At 39.7% G+C, this 14933-nt stretch overlaps 1 protein-coding gene across 1 annotated transcript; it reads left to right on the forward strand.

Annotated features, from left to right (window-relative positions):
- The first annotated feature begins 368 nt into the window (after window positions 1-368).
- bsdc1 (BSD domain containing 1) lies at window positions 369-14052 on the forward strand. The gene is made up of 11 exons (XM_036575163.1): window positions 369-435; window positions 2002-2059; window positions 2886-3002; window positions 3205-3372; window positions 4180-4234; window positions 5144-5259; window positions 6293-6361; window positions 7268-7352; window positions 9389-9841; window positions 12147-12250; window positions 12897-14052. The coding sequence occupies exons 1-11, from the start codon at window positions 425-427 to the stop codon at window positions 12927-12929; spliced, it is 1269 nt and encodes a 422-aa protein (XP_036431056.1). The 5' UTR covers window positions 369-424; the 3' UTR covers window positions 12930-14052.
- Window positions 14053-14933: the final 881 nt, after the last annotated feature.

Raw genomic sequence — 14933 nt, forward strand, 5'->3', positions numbered from 1 at the left:
AAACCTCTGCAAAAATATAGCACTCAATTTTTGACCAGAAGCCCTGCATAACCACTGCAGGATTTCCCTTTATTCCTGAACCTGGGTCATTATTAGAGTAGGAAAACAGGAATCTATGTAGTGCTGGACTGCACTGGACCTGAAACGCTTGCTGTAACGTACATGGCTGTCGATTTCGTTGGTGAGAAGTTTGACCCTTGTCAGTCGCCGTAGTGTCCTACTGAAACTATCTATTTTATTCATGTAAGTCCGGTTATGTATCCACAGTCGCACGCGTTTGCCTCTAAACGTGTATAAAATCCGTTGAAATGGATTAAACGCACTTGTTTACTCATTTTTTGTGGCTTTTACTGCAATCCGCTTTCCAGTTACACGGCTCGGGGTGACGACGACAACGACACGCCGATGACGTCATGCGCTGAAGATGGCGGAGGGGTGAGTTTTTTAAGCCTCTGAATTATTTTTATGCTCCAAATAAAACATTTCACACGCTCGTCTTTGCAGTTCAGCCCACCGTGAATACACTGTAATGCTCGGACTGAAGCGAACCGGACGATTTAGGATGAGCAGCGACGCGTCGGTGTCGCTGTCTTTGTGGTCCCGCAGACGCGGAGCGGGTTTGTTTACAAAAATAACGCAGTGCTGTCTGTAGCTAAGCTAACGATTACAGCGCAAGCGACGGTCATAAACGGGTTTATACAGCACAGTTCTGGGAAATTACGTGGTAAATCCATGTTTTTCTCTCCACGGTGTGTATTTTCGTGCGTTACAGTTGACAATTGTCAATGTTAACTGGCGCTATTTAGCGTTGGTGCCCCTAACTGAGAGACTAGCGGCGCCAGCTAGGTTAGGGTAACTGCTTTCTATCAGCTTTTCGTTTTTTTGAAGGCATTTTTGTCACTACGGGCCGGTTTCCGAGACCCAGATTAAGTCCAGGACTAGACTAACTTGGGTTTTCACCATTTACACTGAAGTTTCGTAGGAGACTTGGCTTGATTCATGTCCACGAAATATGCCCTATAAGCTAACGTCACACATTTAGCTAATGTTGCTGATGTGTAACGGTAGCTGGTCTCCAGGCTCACCATGTAAGCCTGAAATATCACGTTTCATGCATTGCATTTTCATTACAGAAAACAGTGAAGACGTTTGACATTTAAGAAATGTCAGCCCAAGTTGTACGTCTAGGTTCAGGGGTGTCTAAATAATCAAAATATTTTAGGGCCGGGGTCCTAACAATTTGTCTTACCGAGCATGCGCGTATCATTAGTACAGCGTAGTAACTTAGTGTTTCAGACGTTTTATTGTCTTTTCTAATGCTAATCCAGGACAGACTCTGCTTAATATTACTACTTACTCCCTGTTAGAGAGGTTTAGGCGATCAAAATAGCCTAATTATTCTTTTAATGCTTGTAACACTTTCTGATATGGAGATATCAGAATATCCCACTGATACATTTCAGTGCTAGTAGCATTTTCTGATGGGGTGACTGAGGCTGTCAGACTATCCTACATGTAGTTTTAATGCTGGTTGCATTTTTTGATAGGGTAATTTTGGGTAACAGAATAATCTACCTAGAGTTTTTTTGTAGATCTGCCTATAAATATGCGTTATGGCAGGACATTTTGACAAGGTAGCATAATTGATCAGAACACTGGATTTTTGCACATGGATTAAGCCTAGTCTTGGACTAAACTGCTATGTTAAAGGTGTTTTGCCATTGAAAACTCATTTAGTCTAGGCTTGAGTGTAATCCGGGTCTGGAAAAGCTACTTATTATTATTCAGTGCCTCCCTGAATGTGTTGAGTAAAGTGTCATTGGTGAGCACCATGCCATCAGACAGCTAGAAAAGACTGAACAGCTGTTCAGCCTTGATTTTCTTGCATTTCTTGCTTTTCTTGCTTTTATGCCAGTGACAGCCTACAGTATATCTTCATAAACATCTGATATAAGCACTGATTTTGAGGCTAATGCATGTCACTCTGTCTGTCAATCACAGGGAAGGAGGATGGTGGGGTGGCTGGCTACAGCAAAGCTACCAGGCCATCAAAGACAGAGTGAGTATTTTAGTGTGGACCAGAGAAGTCCACTCGTTTACAGAGGGCTAAAGTCCAGCACAGCTTCGTCATTTTCCTCTTTTGTCACAGTTAATTACCAGTTTTAGTAGCTAAGAAAAGGCAAGTCACCAAACTGTGTGTTTACTGTTGTTTTGCTGGTGTGTGGCTACCTGCCAACAGTTTGCTTCTTGTGGATATAGGCCTAGTGAAATTTGCAATGACATGAATTGTGTCAGATTTAAAAAGCATCTTCAACAAATATGTGTTGTGCACAGAGCTTTTATAATGTTCTGAGAACTGTGTTCTTTTGGTGTCATTATTTTTTTAGTATATCATGGAAGCAATCCAGTTATTACCTATTGAACCACAGTTAGGTTTGACCTCTGTATAAATTCTATGAGTGCCAGAATCACGCCATAATGCTCTGGCCGAGTCTCTTTAAGTATGTTTCCACCTCATTCACCTGTAACCTAGCAATGACTGCCAGCCGTTGCGAAAAAGGCAAACAAAGCAAGTAATGAGAAGCTGAGATGCACAATAACTAATTTACTAAATATGTTGGCTAAAAATTATTTTCAATTTAATTCCAAATGATCAAGCTATTATTGACCAACCTGTATTTATTTACTTTAAATGGACCAAGTTGATGCAAATGGTCATCTGTATGTACAGGAGTATCAGTAATAAAACTGTGGTATAATCGAAATTATACACTCAAGGTTGTGTGATACCATGATATATTGACTCTGATCTTTGGTGCTCAGTCTACAACTGCGGAGCGCCAATGCCAATCTCCTTCTAACTACTGGTTTATTTGTCTCTACAGTCATCTGAAGCATACGAGTTTCTCAAACGGGATTTAACAGAGTTTTCCAACGTGGTGCAGCATGACACTGCATGTTCTATTGTTGCGACGGCAAGTGCTGTCAGGAACAAACTGGCGGTATGGCTCGTGTTTTCTGATTAATTATAAATTTATGGCACAACATACAAAGAAATCTACATATTCTGTACTGGGTGTCCTTATTCCAGTAAGCTTTAAGTCTGTGTTTTTTCCTTTGACACACTTACAAAGAAAGTGATGGCTTTAATGGGTCATGCCTGTGTTGATCTTCTGAAAACCTGAATCTGTACTATGTTCGTAGGTGGAAGGCTCGTCAGAGACCACAGAGAAGATGAAGAAAGGCATCTCCAATATACTGGGAGTGATCACAGACACGCTCGCCCCTCCACCTGATAAGACCATTGACTGTGATGTGATAACGCTGGTGGCCACTCCAGCTGGCACTACAGAAGTGTATGACAGCAGCAAGGTCAGTCTGCAGATTAAAGAGGTGTATGTAAACAGTTTGGAGGCCATTCAGTTTGAGCCAGCACACTCTTTCTGACAGAGAACTGTTTTAACAGCTCTTGTGGTGGTCCATTAACTCTTGGCTGCATGATGTGGTCATGTGGCAAGAAATTGTTATACTGAAAATGTTTAAAAAGTATTAATACACATTGTGAATGTTTCACCACAGTTTTTCTATCAATTATACATGTATTATATTGGTAGGACCTCTCGTATAATAACAACAAAAAACTTACAATTTAAACAGAAAAGCAGTTTTCACTAGCACTACTGTTGTTTCACGTTCAGATTATAACTGTGGTAACATGTTCTGGCAGGTGCTTAGCTGGGTGACTGTAGCAGTGGGCTTTTTACTGTCACTTTTTTTTTTTTTAAACAATTTGGGACAGTATGATTATCACTGGATAGTATACCATAGTATGTCGATAAAACCAGTTATTTATTTTATTGGGCCATTTGCTGAGTTGTATAATCTGGCAGATTTCTATATCAGTATTCTATCCCCTGTCTGCCCTGCATCTCAAATATATATATGTGTGCCTCACTAACTGTACATTGGAAATGTGCAATACTGGTGCATGTTAATGTATATATTGTGTATATGTATATTTTTTTCTCATATATATATACTACAAGGGGGCTACACACCTAGATTTTCACTCACTTTTGCACCTGTGTAATGTGATATGACAAACGTGATTTGATTTGATTTGAATAAACATAGTCTACAGTGTTTGCATTGAGTAATTTGGGTTTTGTTTTTCTTTAGGCTCGTCTGTATAGTTTACAGGCAGACCCTGCAACATACTGCAATGAACCTGATGGTACGTTTCTCTCTCTTCTCCCCATGAGGTTTCTGTTACTTTCTTTATTTCACATTCTCTCCGGCTTGCTTGTTTGGTTAAGTTCTAATCTTGAAAATCTTTGTTGTTCTCTGTTGTCCAGAGTCATTATGTAATGAGATGGAGACAGTAGATAAGTCAGTGTATAGGTTATTGTGGGCCAAATGCAGGATGGATTTTGAGAGGAGTGCAGGAGTGAGGTCCGAGTTTAGATTCAGCCCTGCTTACATCATTACATAGTTGTCTTAAATACCTTTTAAAAGGGCAAGATGAATGAAGAAACCCTTAGAACATGACTGAAGCAGGATTACTTTTTTTTTTTTTTGAATAAAGGCAAAATATTCCATTATAACATTGATTAAGACAAGCTATATTAACTGCTTATTGGGTTACTTCAGTTAAAACTGCAGGAGCACAGTAAAAGTCTGCTGAATGACTGCAGGCCTGCACACTGTAACCTCTTTAAAGGGTAAGAAAAAAGGCCAACGTGAAGTTGCTGTTTGGTAACAGTGCATGTATGCAGTCAAATTGTGTGCAGTTAAAATGGTTTAAATAGTTATAAATGTAGAAGACCGTCAAGATTTGTTTAAGGTCTTTAATACAGTGAATCATATTTTAAAGCTAAAAGTTAGAAATAGGATAGTTGCACCTTGCATTTTTTGTCTATATTGTGCAGCCATAGTCTTCAGTATCCTTGGCATTTAAAATGGTTTCAGTAGTTATTTAAAGTGTTTTGCGCTGTTAGGTCCTTTTGTTAGTTTACAGAGCCTGAGAGAAGTGCTAATGTCTGTCTTGTGAGAGATGCGTAGAGATTTCTGAAACAGCTCATGGCAGCGTATGTGAGAAACTGTTTGTGGATTGTGGAGGTGAAGCTGGTGTTTGTTTCTTCAGGCCCTCCAGAGCAGTTTGACACTTGGCTTTCCAGCTTCAGCCTGGAGGAGAAAAAAGCTGAAATCTCTGACCTGCTGGTCAACAGCCCCTCCATCAGAGCTCTCTACACTAAAATGGTATGATTTGTTTTTCCATTCACCAAAATGGTGACCTATCAGTCCAGTCAGTATATTATTTTTACAGTACAAGCAGCCTGTATTGAGGTTCCAGATTTATTGGTATGTATGAAAATCCCACAAATAAAATATTCATATTTAAAGAGAAGAGAACTGATGAAAAACAAAATACAGACTAATTATTACAAACCTACAAAACGCAGATTGAGATGTTCCGACCAGAATACAGAATTTCAGAGTTTTTGCTGTTTCTGAGTTTAAGAAATCTGACACTTGTTAATCAGCAGTTATATTTGAGAGTAGTAATAGTTAGTAAGGCTCTTTTTAACCAAACCGTTTGACATTTAATGATTTCAAATGATATTGGAAAACAAATTATATGTTTTCAGTTACTCCATTTTGGTATTGGTGAGAAAAAGTTAATATCAATTGACCTGTAATGATACATCCTATATAGTTCATTTACCTAAATTTCCCATCTTCATATCTTACTGAACTGCATGTTCTAATGTCTCTGTTTTTGAGTGCCTGTTTTACGTCTGTTGTTGAGAGACTGGCACAGTGCTGCTGTTGTTCCCCTTCTCTTTGCTCTTTAGTAGCAGTGCAAAGAAGGGTGATTTCCTGTGCCATAAAATAATGGAGCTATTGTCTGATTAGACATTTCGTTGAATTGCTTTACTGTCTGTATTTCTTATTTAATAATTCCAACATAATTACACTATTCATTTGACCTCTGATTGCCAGCTTAATCAGTAAATGATTCAATTTTATGTTTAAATCTCATGAAAAAGCTTAAATTGAGTTGAGGCTTTTTAGTGCAAGGCAATTCAATGATTGAGTGATGATTAAATCTCAAGCATAAAGTACAAATTAAATATATTTTCTGGCTTTGATAGTAAAGTTGGGTATTACAGTAGACTTTCGACAGCAGTATTGTGTAAAATTCTTCAGATGTTGTTCGTAGACCCAATAGCCATGTATGTATTTCTTATCTGTTTATTTTTGTGTTTTTTTTTCCTGTTTTCCTGTTTAGGTGCCAGCAGCTGTGGCTCATTCTGAGTTTTGGCAGCGTTACTTTTACAAAGTGTTTCAGTTGGACCAGGTACAGCGTAATTCTCGTGCTCTCTTCTCTTTGTCTTTATGTGTGTATATATTTATATTTGTACACATTTTATCACTTTTTAAGCATTGCCATTGTGTCACCTGTCAATCCTTGGTTATATCCGATTACAATCGCCGTATCACCCAGGCCTAGTTGGGGTTAGAGATGGACAACATGACAGTATTTTCATTATTGTGATCAATTATGTCATATTTCACGCAGTATGCTTTTCTGGGTATTTTCTTTAATGGTACTACTGGTATTTCTAGCTTAATCCATCTTATCAAAGTTAGCTTTGTTTTTATTTCTTCTTGTCACAGATGTGTTGGGAGAGGAGCAAAATGTCAAACCTTACTAAATGTCCAATATCATAACAACTAAATATTGTGAAGCATATTGAGCATCATGAAAACGTTTTGCCATATCACCCACCCGTAGTCGGAATAAAGCTAAAAGGTAGACCTGTGCTGTTAATATGAACCATAGTACAGTAGTCTGTTCCAACACAAGCATTAAGCCTTTACTCTCAATCCCTTTATAAGAAATGTTGCTTACAACAGGAAATGCGCTGTAGCCTTTATAGTACAGAAGCATGTTAAGTGGCCCCAGGTGGTCCAGTTCCAGCAGGCCTTTGTGGCCAAAATCCAGAGTTGGCATGAACTGTAGAACAGATTCCATTAATAAAGCGTTGGCCTTGATTCCTCTGTGCACTCAGCAAATTTTTCCCCCAGTAGCTTTAGAAGGGAAGCTGGAAGCAAATCAAATTTTTGGGAGGATTGTCATGTCTGAGGCACTCCGTGCCAGTGGTTTGCTTTGTGTGTGTGAAATGATTTAGACACACTATTTTTGTGTGTGTGTGTGTGTGTGTGTGTGTGTGTGTGTGTGTGTGTGTGTGTGTTTTACCAGGAGGAGGCCAGGAGAGTGGCTCTGAAGCGGCGAGCAGAGGAGACCACTCAGTCAGAGAGTTTGGGTTGGGAGGAAGATGAGGAAGGTACAGTCTTTGTCACATTTCACTTAGAGATAAGTCAGAATGTTAAATTGTCTAATAGTCATGAAAAATCAAATAGTAAATTAATTTTTGATAAGCAAAATTAGCTTGTCTCTGGTAGTAAGAACCATCATATGCCTGAACTCTATACTCCACCAGAGGGCAGTGAAGAGCCTGCATCTTACATTTTGGTCAGAATTTCTTATCTATTTCCTCCAAAGAGGGAAGCACAGAAACACTGCTGCAGCTGGCTGTGTTCGATGAGACAGACTCCTTCTTGTCATGCATCTGAACAGAGATGAAGTTCCAAGGGGCAACTCCCCACGTCCATGTAATTAGAGTGCGCAATGGCCCATAAATGTCTCCCTAATAAGTTGGAAAATGTAGATATTAAAGTCGTCCGACATTGCGATTAACAGCAACAGTTATAGCTGATAATTTATGCACATGTGGTGGTGTAACACCCCCCCCTCACAGACGTTGAGTGGAGGTGCAATTCCTCGCCCAAACAAGAGCACTGTTGCAATATTATGTGTGTGGTATTAATGACTAGGGCTGCCACTAAGAATTGTTACTGTAATGGATTAATCAATTAAATGTTATTTGATTAATGACCATAACAATCATTTTATATCTTTTGCTGTTTCCATTCGCTTCTGTCATAGTGCCACATCATTTGAAAACCTATCTGTGTTTCTCTTTTATGCAACAAGCCAACAGAAGCCACATCATCCCCTACACTTCCTGTAGTGTACTGCAGTCTGACAGAATATTTGCATGCATCATATCAACCTTAAAGAGCAGGGTCAGGAACTGAGCGCCAATACAGTCTGCTGATTTCATTGCTCTGTTGCACCTACTAAACCTGATAATTCACTGATGAGTTAAATCAGGTCAGGATTTTTTTTTGTTTTGTTTTTTTATATAATCAGGGTCATATACAACTTTTTGACTTTAGCTCTATTGGAGCGAATGGGCAAATTCTGTAATTTAGGTGATTATTGACGTGATCCCTGATTTTAATCCAGTATAAATCTGCAGTATATGTAGTTTTACAGACTGACTGTAATAATTGTGGAGTAATTTTAATCCAGTATGAATCTGTAGTGGATTAATGATCCTCACTAATTGGATGAACCCGGAGCTCCCTCAATAATAGTAAGCATGTTTCAATACATAAGATAATGGTGTTGTCTGTTATTGCCGTTCTGTTTGGGAATTTATTTGCGAAATGACACAGTTACTTTATCACAGGGGTCAGCAACATGCAGCTCTTTTACTGCCCTGTTGCGGTTCCATAGCAGAATTAGATTTTTAGGTAAAAATAAAATAATCCTCCTTTGCTGTAAAATAAAGCTCTGCTCATCGTTCAACACAGTTTAACAATAAATGGTGCTAAACACTGGAGTTAATGCATAACTGCCTATTCACCTGACATGTTTAATCTGCAACGAGAAACTGTCAAACACTAAAGTTGCGTGGCTGAAGTCAGTTTTTCATTCGCCAGTTTCTTGTTCGAATTTTCCTGTTCCACCTTAAATGTTGCGGCAGTTCTGCCACCTCAGGCACATTTAAGGTGGAACAGGAAAATTCAAACAAGAAGCCGGTGAGCCTTGAAAGTCGAACGTTGAGAGACATTTTACAAGAAACTGTTCTACTTTTGCAAAATGTGTCCTGCTGGAGATGTGAGAAAAGCAGCTATAACTGAGATAAAGCTTAAAGCAGAACAAAGTGAGTCTGCATTTTCATTTATATTATATTTTTAGCCTATACTAGTCCTACTGAGACATATTTACAGCCAAGATGGTCAGATGGACATAAAATGTTGTGGCTCCCATGGTGGTTTAATTTTTGTTGAAAGGACAAAATGGCTCTTCTTGACATTTGGGTTGCGGACCCCTGCTTTATCACATACCAATCCTGGCAAGTTACTTTACACAACCTCCTCTGGTAAAAGTACTCCAGTGTAAATAGTGATTTTGTATGCTAATTGTTTGCTTGCTAATAATGTAATCACAATTCTATTATGATCTCTTAAGATGAGTTTCTTGGGGCCACATCTACATCTCGCTTGGACTTCACCCCTCCTCTTGAGAACTCCCAACTCCCTACCGTAACCATAGAGACCCCCTGCGAGCCGGCAGTCTCCCCTGTTGATGCTGCGTCTGACGTGACTCCCTCTGTCAGCAGTGACAGTGTCAGTCTCCCCACTCAGCTGGAAAATAATCCGGAACAGCCTGTGAGTACCAATAGGCCAGCACCCGCGGAGGAGGTCACCCTGAAGCTCTCTGAGGCCCGGCTGGAGAGAGCGGAGGAGAAGCAGGCAGGCTCGGAGCAGACCTCCTCCCTGGGGGCAGAAAGAGATCAGACCCCCGCTGAGAATGGCACTGCCAAAGCGGAACAAACCAGAGAGGAGGGACCGCAAGACCTCCGAGTGTTTGAGCTCAACTCTGACAGCGGCAAGTCTACGCCTTCCAACAATGGCAAGAAAGGTGAGAGAGTGTAGGATAATAATAATTGCAGTTAAACTGATCAAAGCAATACAGTTAAACTACTAATCAGATTTACACATAATTCCACTCCCAAAATGTGGTTGGATCAGGCGAAATGTTTATAGGGTCCAAGGTTTGCTATTTTAGTTTAGTACTGGAGCTGTGAGGCTAATGCAGCTAACAAGTAATGCAGACTTATGTGCACATATTAGTATCATACAAACTGCATGCATACATCACACACTTGCCCTCAGACTGCTTTTAGGTGTTCAGTAATCTCAAATCTTGACTCCGTATGACTTACTGTTATCTATAAAAATGATCAAAATTTGACGTTTGCTTTAGCTGAACTGTTGCTTTAAGACATAGAGAGGAAACTTACAGGCTTGAAACCAGAACTTGGTTTGTGTGCGGTATTTAAATGTCATGGTGTGAAAACCACATAGCCATGACATCGCCATGTAAATACTTAATCAGCAAGTTTATTACAGCTCAGTTATAGGCAAACCAGTCTTGGTCTACTCAAAAGAGGTAAAAAAATTAATCTGTTTTTCAGTAAACAAATCCAAGAGCTGCCTCTAAAAAACACCGAGATCAAGCCTGCAGCAGCAAGCCCAGAACTGATGGTACTGACAAGAGCTTTAAAAGTGATAGTCGGGCAAAAAGTCATGCATACACAGTTTTACCCTTACACCAAGTAGACCACTGAAGTTATCTTGTCATTCTGTAGTCGGCGTCATGCTCGTTTTAGGAGCTCTGGGTCTAAGCTGGACAAAAATGAATGGGATTTTCAAAAATCACTGCTGTGGTAAACAAAAAGGTTCCATACCTGCTACGTTTTGTCCTACGTTTGGCTACATGTGAGCTATCACTGCTGGACACTGAATTGACAGCATAAAGCCCTATTCTGACTTCCATGGGGGGGGTGGGATAATGAAAATTTATCTCAGGATGTCTGTAATGTGTTTATGAGTGATTTGCACGTCATATCTCAATATAAATGACAGAAATGGAGCGGCTACTTGATGTATGCGCCGCCTTTACTCAACAAAAGAGTAGAAAAGATGTTACAACATTCAATGTAGCCGTTATTTTGTTTACCCTAACAATTTACCTTTCTGACTTAAGTGAATTAAGTGCATCATTAGTGTCACCGTTGGCCTGAATTCATGTCAGACAGATAACTTCGCATAAAATCACATTTTTTTCTCGTAATTTTTACCTGTTCTGATTTTTGCATGTGAGACAGGACAGTAACGTTACACATCAGCCTGATTTTAGCCACAGAAAACAACGAGGCTGAAGTTGGCTTCCTATTCGCCAGGTTCTTGTTCAGATTTTCTCATTCCACCTTAAATGGTGCCTCAGGCGTTACAATAAAAACTGCTGCACAATTAAGGTGGAACGGGAAAATTCAAACAAGAAGCTGACTTCAGCGTCGTCAGAGAACACGAGTAAACACTTCTTCGAGTGTCTCTTTTTCCACAGAACATGGTAGCTTTTTCACCGACCTGTCGATTGGCACGGGACTAATATAACCTGATGTTGTTTTAATGGCTCGTTTCACAGAAGGTAAAACCATCTTTATTAATGTAGGAGTGCGCTAACATGTAACATCTTACATCTCTGAGAAACGCCAGTAATAACTGCATTTCCCCATCTCCTCAGGAAAAACTAATTCCGTCTGAATAGACTTGACAATCACTCCGGTTTCCTCCCACAGTCCAGAAACATGCAGTCAGGCCAACTGGACATGCTAAATTGCCCCTAGGTGTGAGTGTGTGTGTGCAAATGTGTATGTCTGTCTGTCTGCCCTGCGATGGACTAGCGACCTGTCCAGGGTGTATCCTGCCTTCCGCCCAATGACAGCTGGGATAGGCTCCAGCACCCCACCGCGACCCAGAAGGATAAGCGGTTTAGATGATGGACGGATAGACTTGACAATCTGACCAAAATGCACTAAACAAATCAGCAAGCTTTGTTCAGTTTGCTAGTTAGACTGTTTTGGCAGTGGTAGAATACGTTTGGTTTAAGTTTAATAGTACTTACTTGTATGCAACATCATTTCAGTCAAAGAGTGGGAGTTTGCTATTAGCATAGATGTAGCAAAGTTCAGGCGTGATGGCTGCAGCTACTGTTTTTAGTTTATTTACTTTAGGACGCCAAACATGTTTTGGCTGATTGTTTATACTTGAGAAAATGCTTTAAGTTTTATTTTTCTGTTAATCTGTACTGTAACAGGAATAAAAGCCAGTGTTTGTGGTGTTTTATTGTATATTTACTGTAAAAGTCTGTGTTACGGCAGGTTCCAGTACTGATGTAAGTGAGGACTGGGAGAAAGACTTCGACCTGGATATGACGGAAGAGGAGGTTCAGATGGCTCTGTCTAAAGTCGATGCCACCGCAGAGGTACAGCCCCACCCGTTATAAACCATTTTACCGTTCAAGGATGTTAAATTATGAAATGTAATTTAGTTAGAACTTACAGGTTTGTATGATGTTTATTTTCAGAGGACTGTTTTAGCTGTAAATTCAAAGAGAATTTAAGAGTAAAGAGGAAGATTTTAGGAGTATGCAGTTAGGAGTTAGCAATATGGGAAAGAAAGTACTTTCTTGTAATACTAGAGATTTTCATGTAGTATCACAATATATAATTTTTCTGAGGTTTGTAAGCCATTTGGAAAGGAGAAAATACACTAGCAAAATAGCAGTTTAAGAACTGACTGAGCATGAAAAACTAGTAAAAGTAGTCTTTTGTATAGAATTTCTAAAAATAAGCTGTTTAAGAGCTGAACTGCAAGCAGCTGGATAAAATAAAATAATAAGGTAAAGACAACGGACAGCTATTCATTCAGCTACTATGCAGTTATATGCTGGATGTTTTGTGCAGGCTGTCAACTTTTTTATGATGCAGTTGTACAATATCCATGATGTACTCAGAAAAGCATAATTTATCATGATAACAGTAACATTTATGGGCACCCATATAAGCAAATGAGAATAGCTTAACATGTTCTCTAGACAGATGGTTATTTATTTATTTTTTTTCTTTTAGTTTGAAGACGAGGACTGGGAGAACTGGGACTGAAGTGCTGAGGCAGTGATTTCTGGCCTGTTGCTGACGTGAGACTTCACCGGTCCCAAACGAACCATGCTTTAACGTCTCTAAACTCTTCGTCCACACCCACACCTTCTCATTGAGGCAATCGGAAGAGAAGAACGGCCGCAGGCTCTCCTGATTGGGTGGCTTCCAGCCGATGAAATTTAGTTCAGAGCTGTGCACGTTTAAAATCTCCACCCAGCAGCTGTGTTGTGTAATACATTTTTCAGAGGTAATACTTAAGCTGTCTTGGGGAGGAAATTGCTGTAGAGCAGATGCCCTACTCTAGCTATGGATGCTTGAAGTGGAACAGGACACATTTGTGTTCAACAAAGGAGAGGCAAATGCCTAAGATTTGTAATGGAGATGGTGTCCAGGAAAAAAAGAGCGATCAGGCGATGCCATCTAAGCTTACAGTATATAAATTGTTGTACTTTTATTGTAGGAGTCTGGGGAAAAAAAAAAACAATAATTAACTTTTTGCCATACTCTATCATGCTGCTTGTCACTCTTCTAGGATTAGGAAATAATCCTTCACATGAAAAATATATGTAATTTATATGTTTCTCATTTTGTGTTCTATCTTTGGCATAATGTAAGTTTGCTTTTTTTTCGTTGTCTACAAAGTACTAACATCTCTAAACTTATGCAAGTGATATTAGCATTCAACATGGAGAACACGTTTGGCCTTTTCAGAGAGGACTGTCGCACTTTCTTTTCGGATCAGAACGTGGCTACCTGCGCTACATGGCCTTGTTCGTTGTTGTGTGGAATGGGGAAAAAATGTATTTTGTCACACATTGAAAAAGTTAATATTTGACTAAACACAACCAGTCCTTCCCGTGCATTCCGATTTATTCTGGTTTGTCCTTTTCCCTTTATCTGTGTTGATGGGAACTCCCAGCGGGGTTCTACATTTCCAGGGCTAAAATGGGAAGTGATTTTGAGTTCTGCTCTGTATATGTATACTTACTCTGTTTTGGGGTTAATGTAGCTTTAGAGAATGCTGAATTGTGTAATTATAGTTACTGTGCAAATGAGATGTTCTTTATTTTCGCTTTTTCCAACTTGGATATTGGTAATTTAATGAATTCAGATAATTACACAGTAATTTCAGTTTGTTTTACTCTTTCTTTCTTCTTTTTAGCTACGGTGCTGTGCAGAAATCAGAGACCACCCTTCAGTTATTTCATTTCAAATCAAAACGGCCATTAAGTACAAGTTCATTTTTGAGCAACTAAAATATATTGCGTTTTCAGTATTTTAGTGAGTGCAATCTTTGGCTATTACAGTTTCCATTCATTTTGGTTTCTGAAAGAAATCTGCAGCCACACCTCTAAAGTTCAGTCTTAGAAGTTGGTTGCATTTTCTGCCTCTCACTCTCTAAGTTATTCCAAACACATTCAGTGATGTTGAGGTCTGGACTCTGGGTGGCCAGTCCGTCGTTCTGAGAACACCAGAGTGTTGTGGAGTTTAAGTCTCTCCTATCTCTAAATGATAAAGTGCTGTTTATCTGATATGGACAGTCTTGGTGTCTACCAGGTCTTCCAGGTGGTTGTTAGGAGTCTCATTTTCTCTTTAGCTTTTAATCATTTTTTTAAACTCCAGTTTTGGAAGCTCCTGATATTTCACTTATTTTTCTTTGACTTTCTCCTTCCGTATGCAAGTGGATTATCTTACATCAAATCTTCTTAGAAATATCTCCTGGGGGCTCTGAGTGGTGCAACCATCTAAGCATTGGCCCTATCATCAGGAGATGGTGATGCCCTGCCTCTTCCCCAATCACTCAGTGCGATGCTAGTCAGCGCAGGCATCTGTTAGCTGACATAACAAAACTGGCAGTTGATGTTTTCCTCTGAGCACTTTCAGCTGTCCAATGACGTTGCGTGAGCGGCAGTTCGAACAGATGTGGTGGTGCTTCACAAGTCTCAGAGGAAGCCTGTGCTAGCCTTGCCCTCCTAGCGCTGGTGGTATCGTGTGATTGGGGGAGAA

This window comes from Colossoma macropomum, unplaced genomic scaffold, assembly GCF_904425465.1.
Source record: "Colossoma macropomum unplaced genomic scaffold, Colossoma_macropomum, whole genome shotgun sequence".
In the NCBI taxonomy this organism is placed as follows: Eukaryota; Metazoa; Chordata; class Actinopteri; order Characiformes; family Serrasalmidae; genus Colossoma; species Colossoma macropomum.

Coding starts and splice junctions, on each gene's coding strand:
- bsdc1 (XM_036575163.1), top strand. Junction 3,003..3,204: donor CTGTCAGGAACAAACTGGCG/GTATGGCTCGTG, acceptor CTATGTTCGTAG/GTGGAAGGCTCGTCAGAGAC. Junction 9,842..12,146: donor TTCCAACAATGGCAAGAAAG/GTGAGAGAGTGT, acceptor GTGTTACGGCAG/GTTCCAGTACTGATGTAAGT.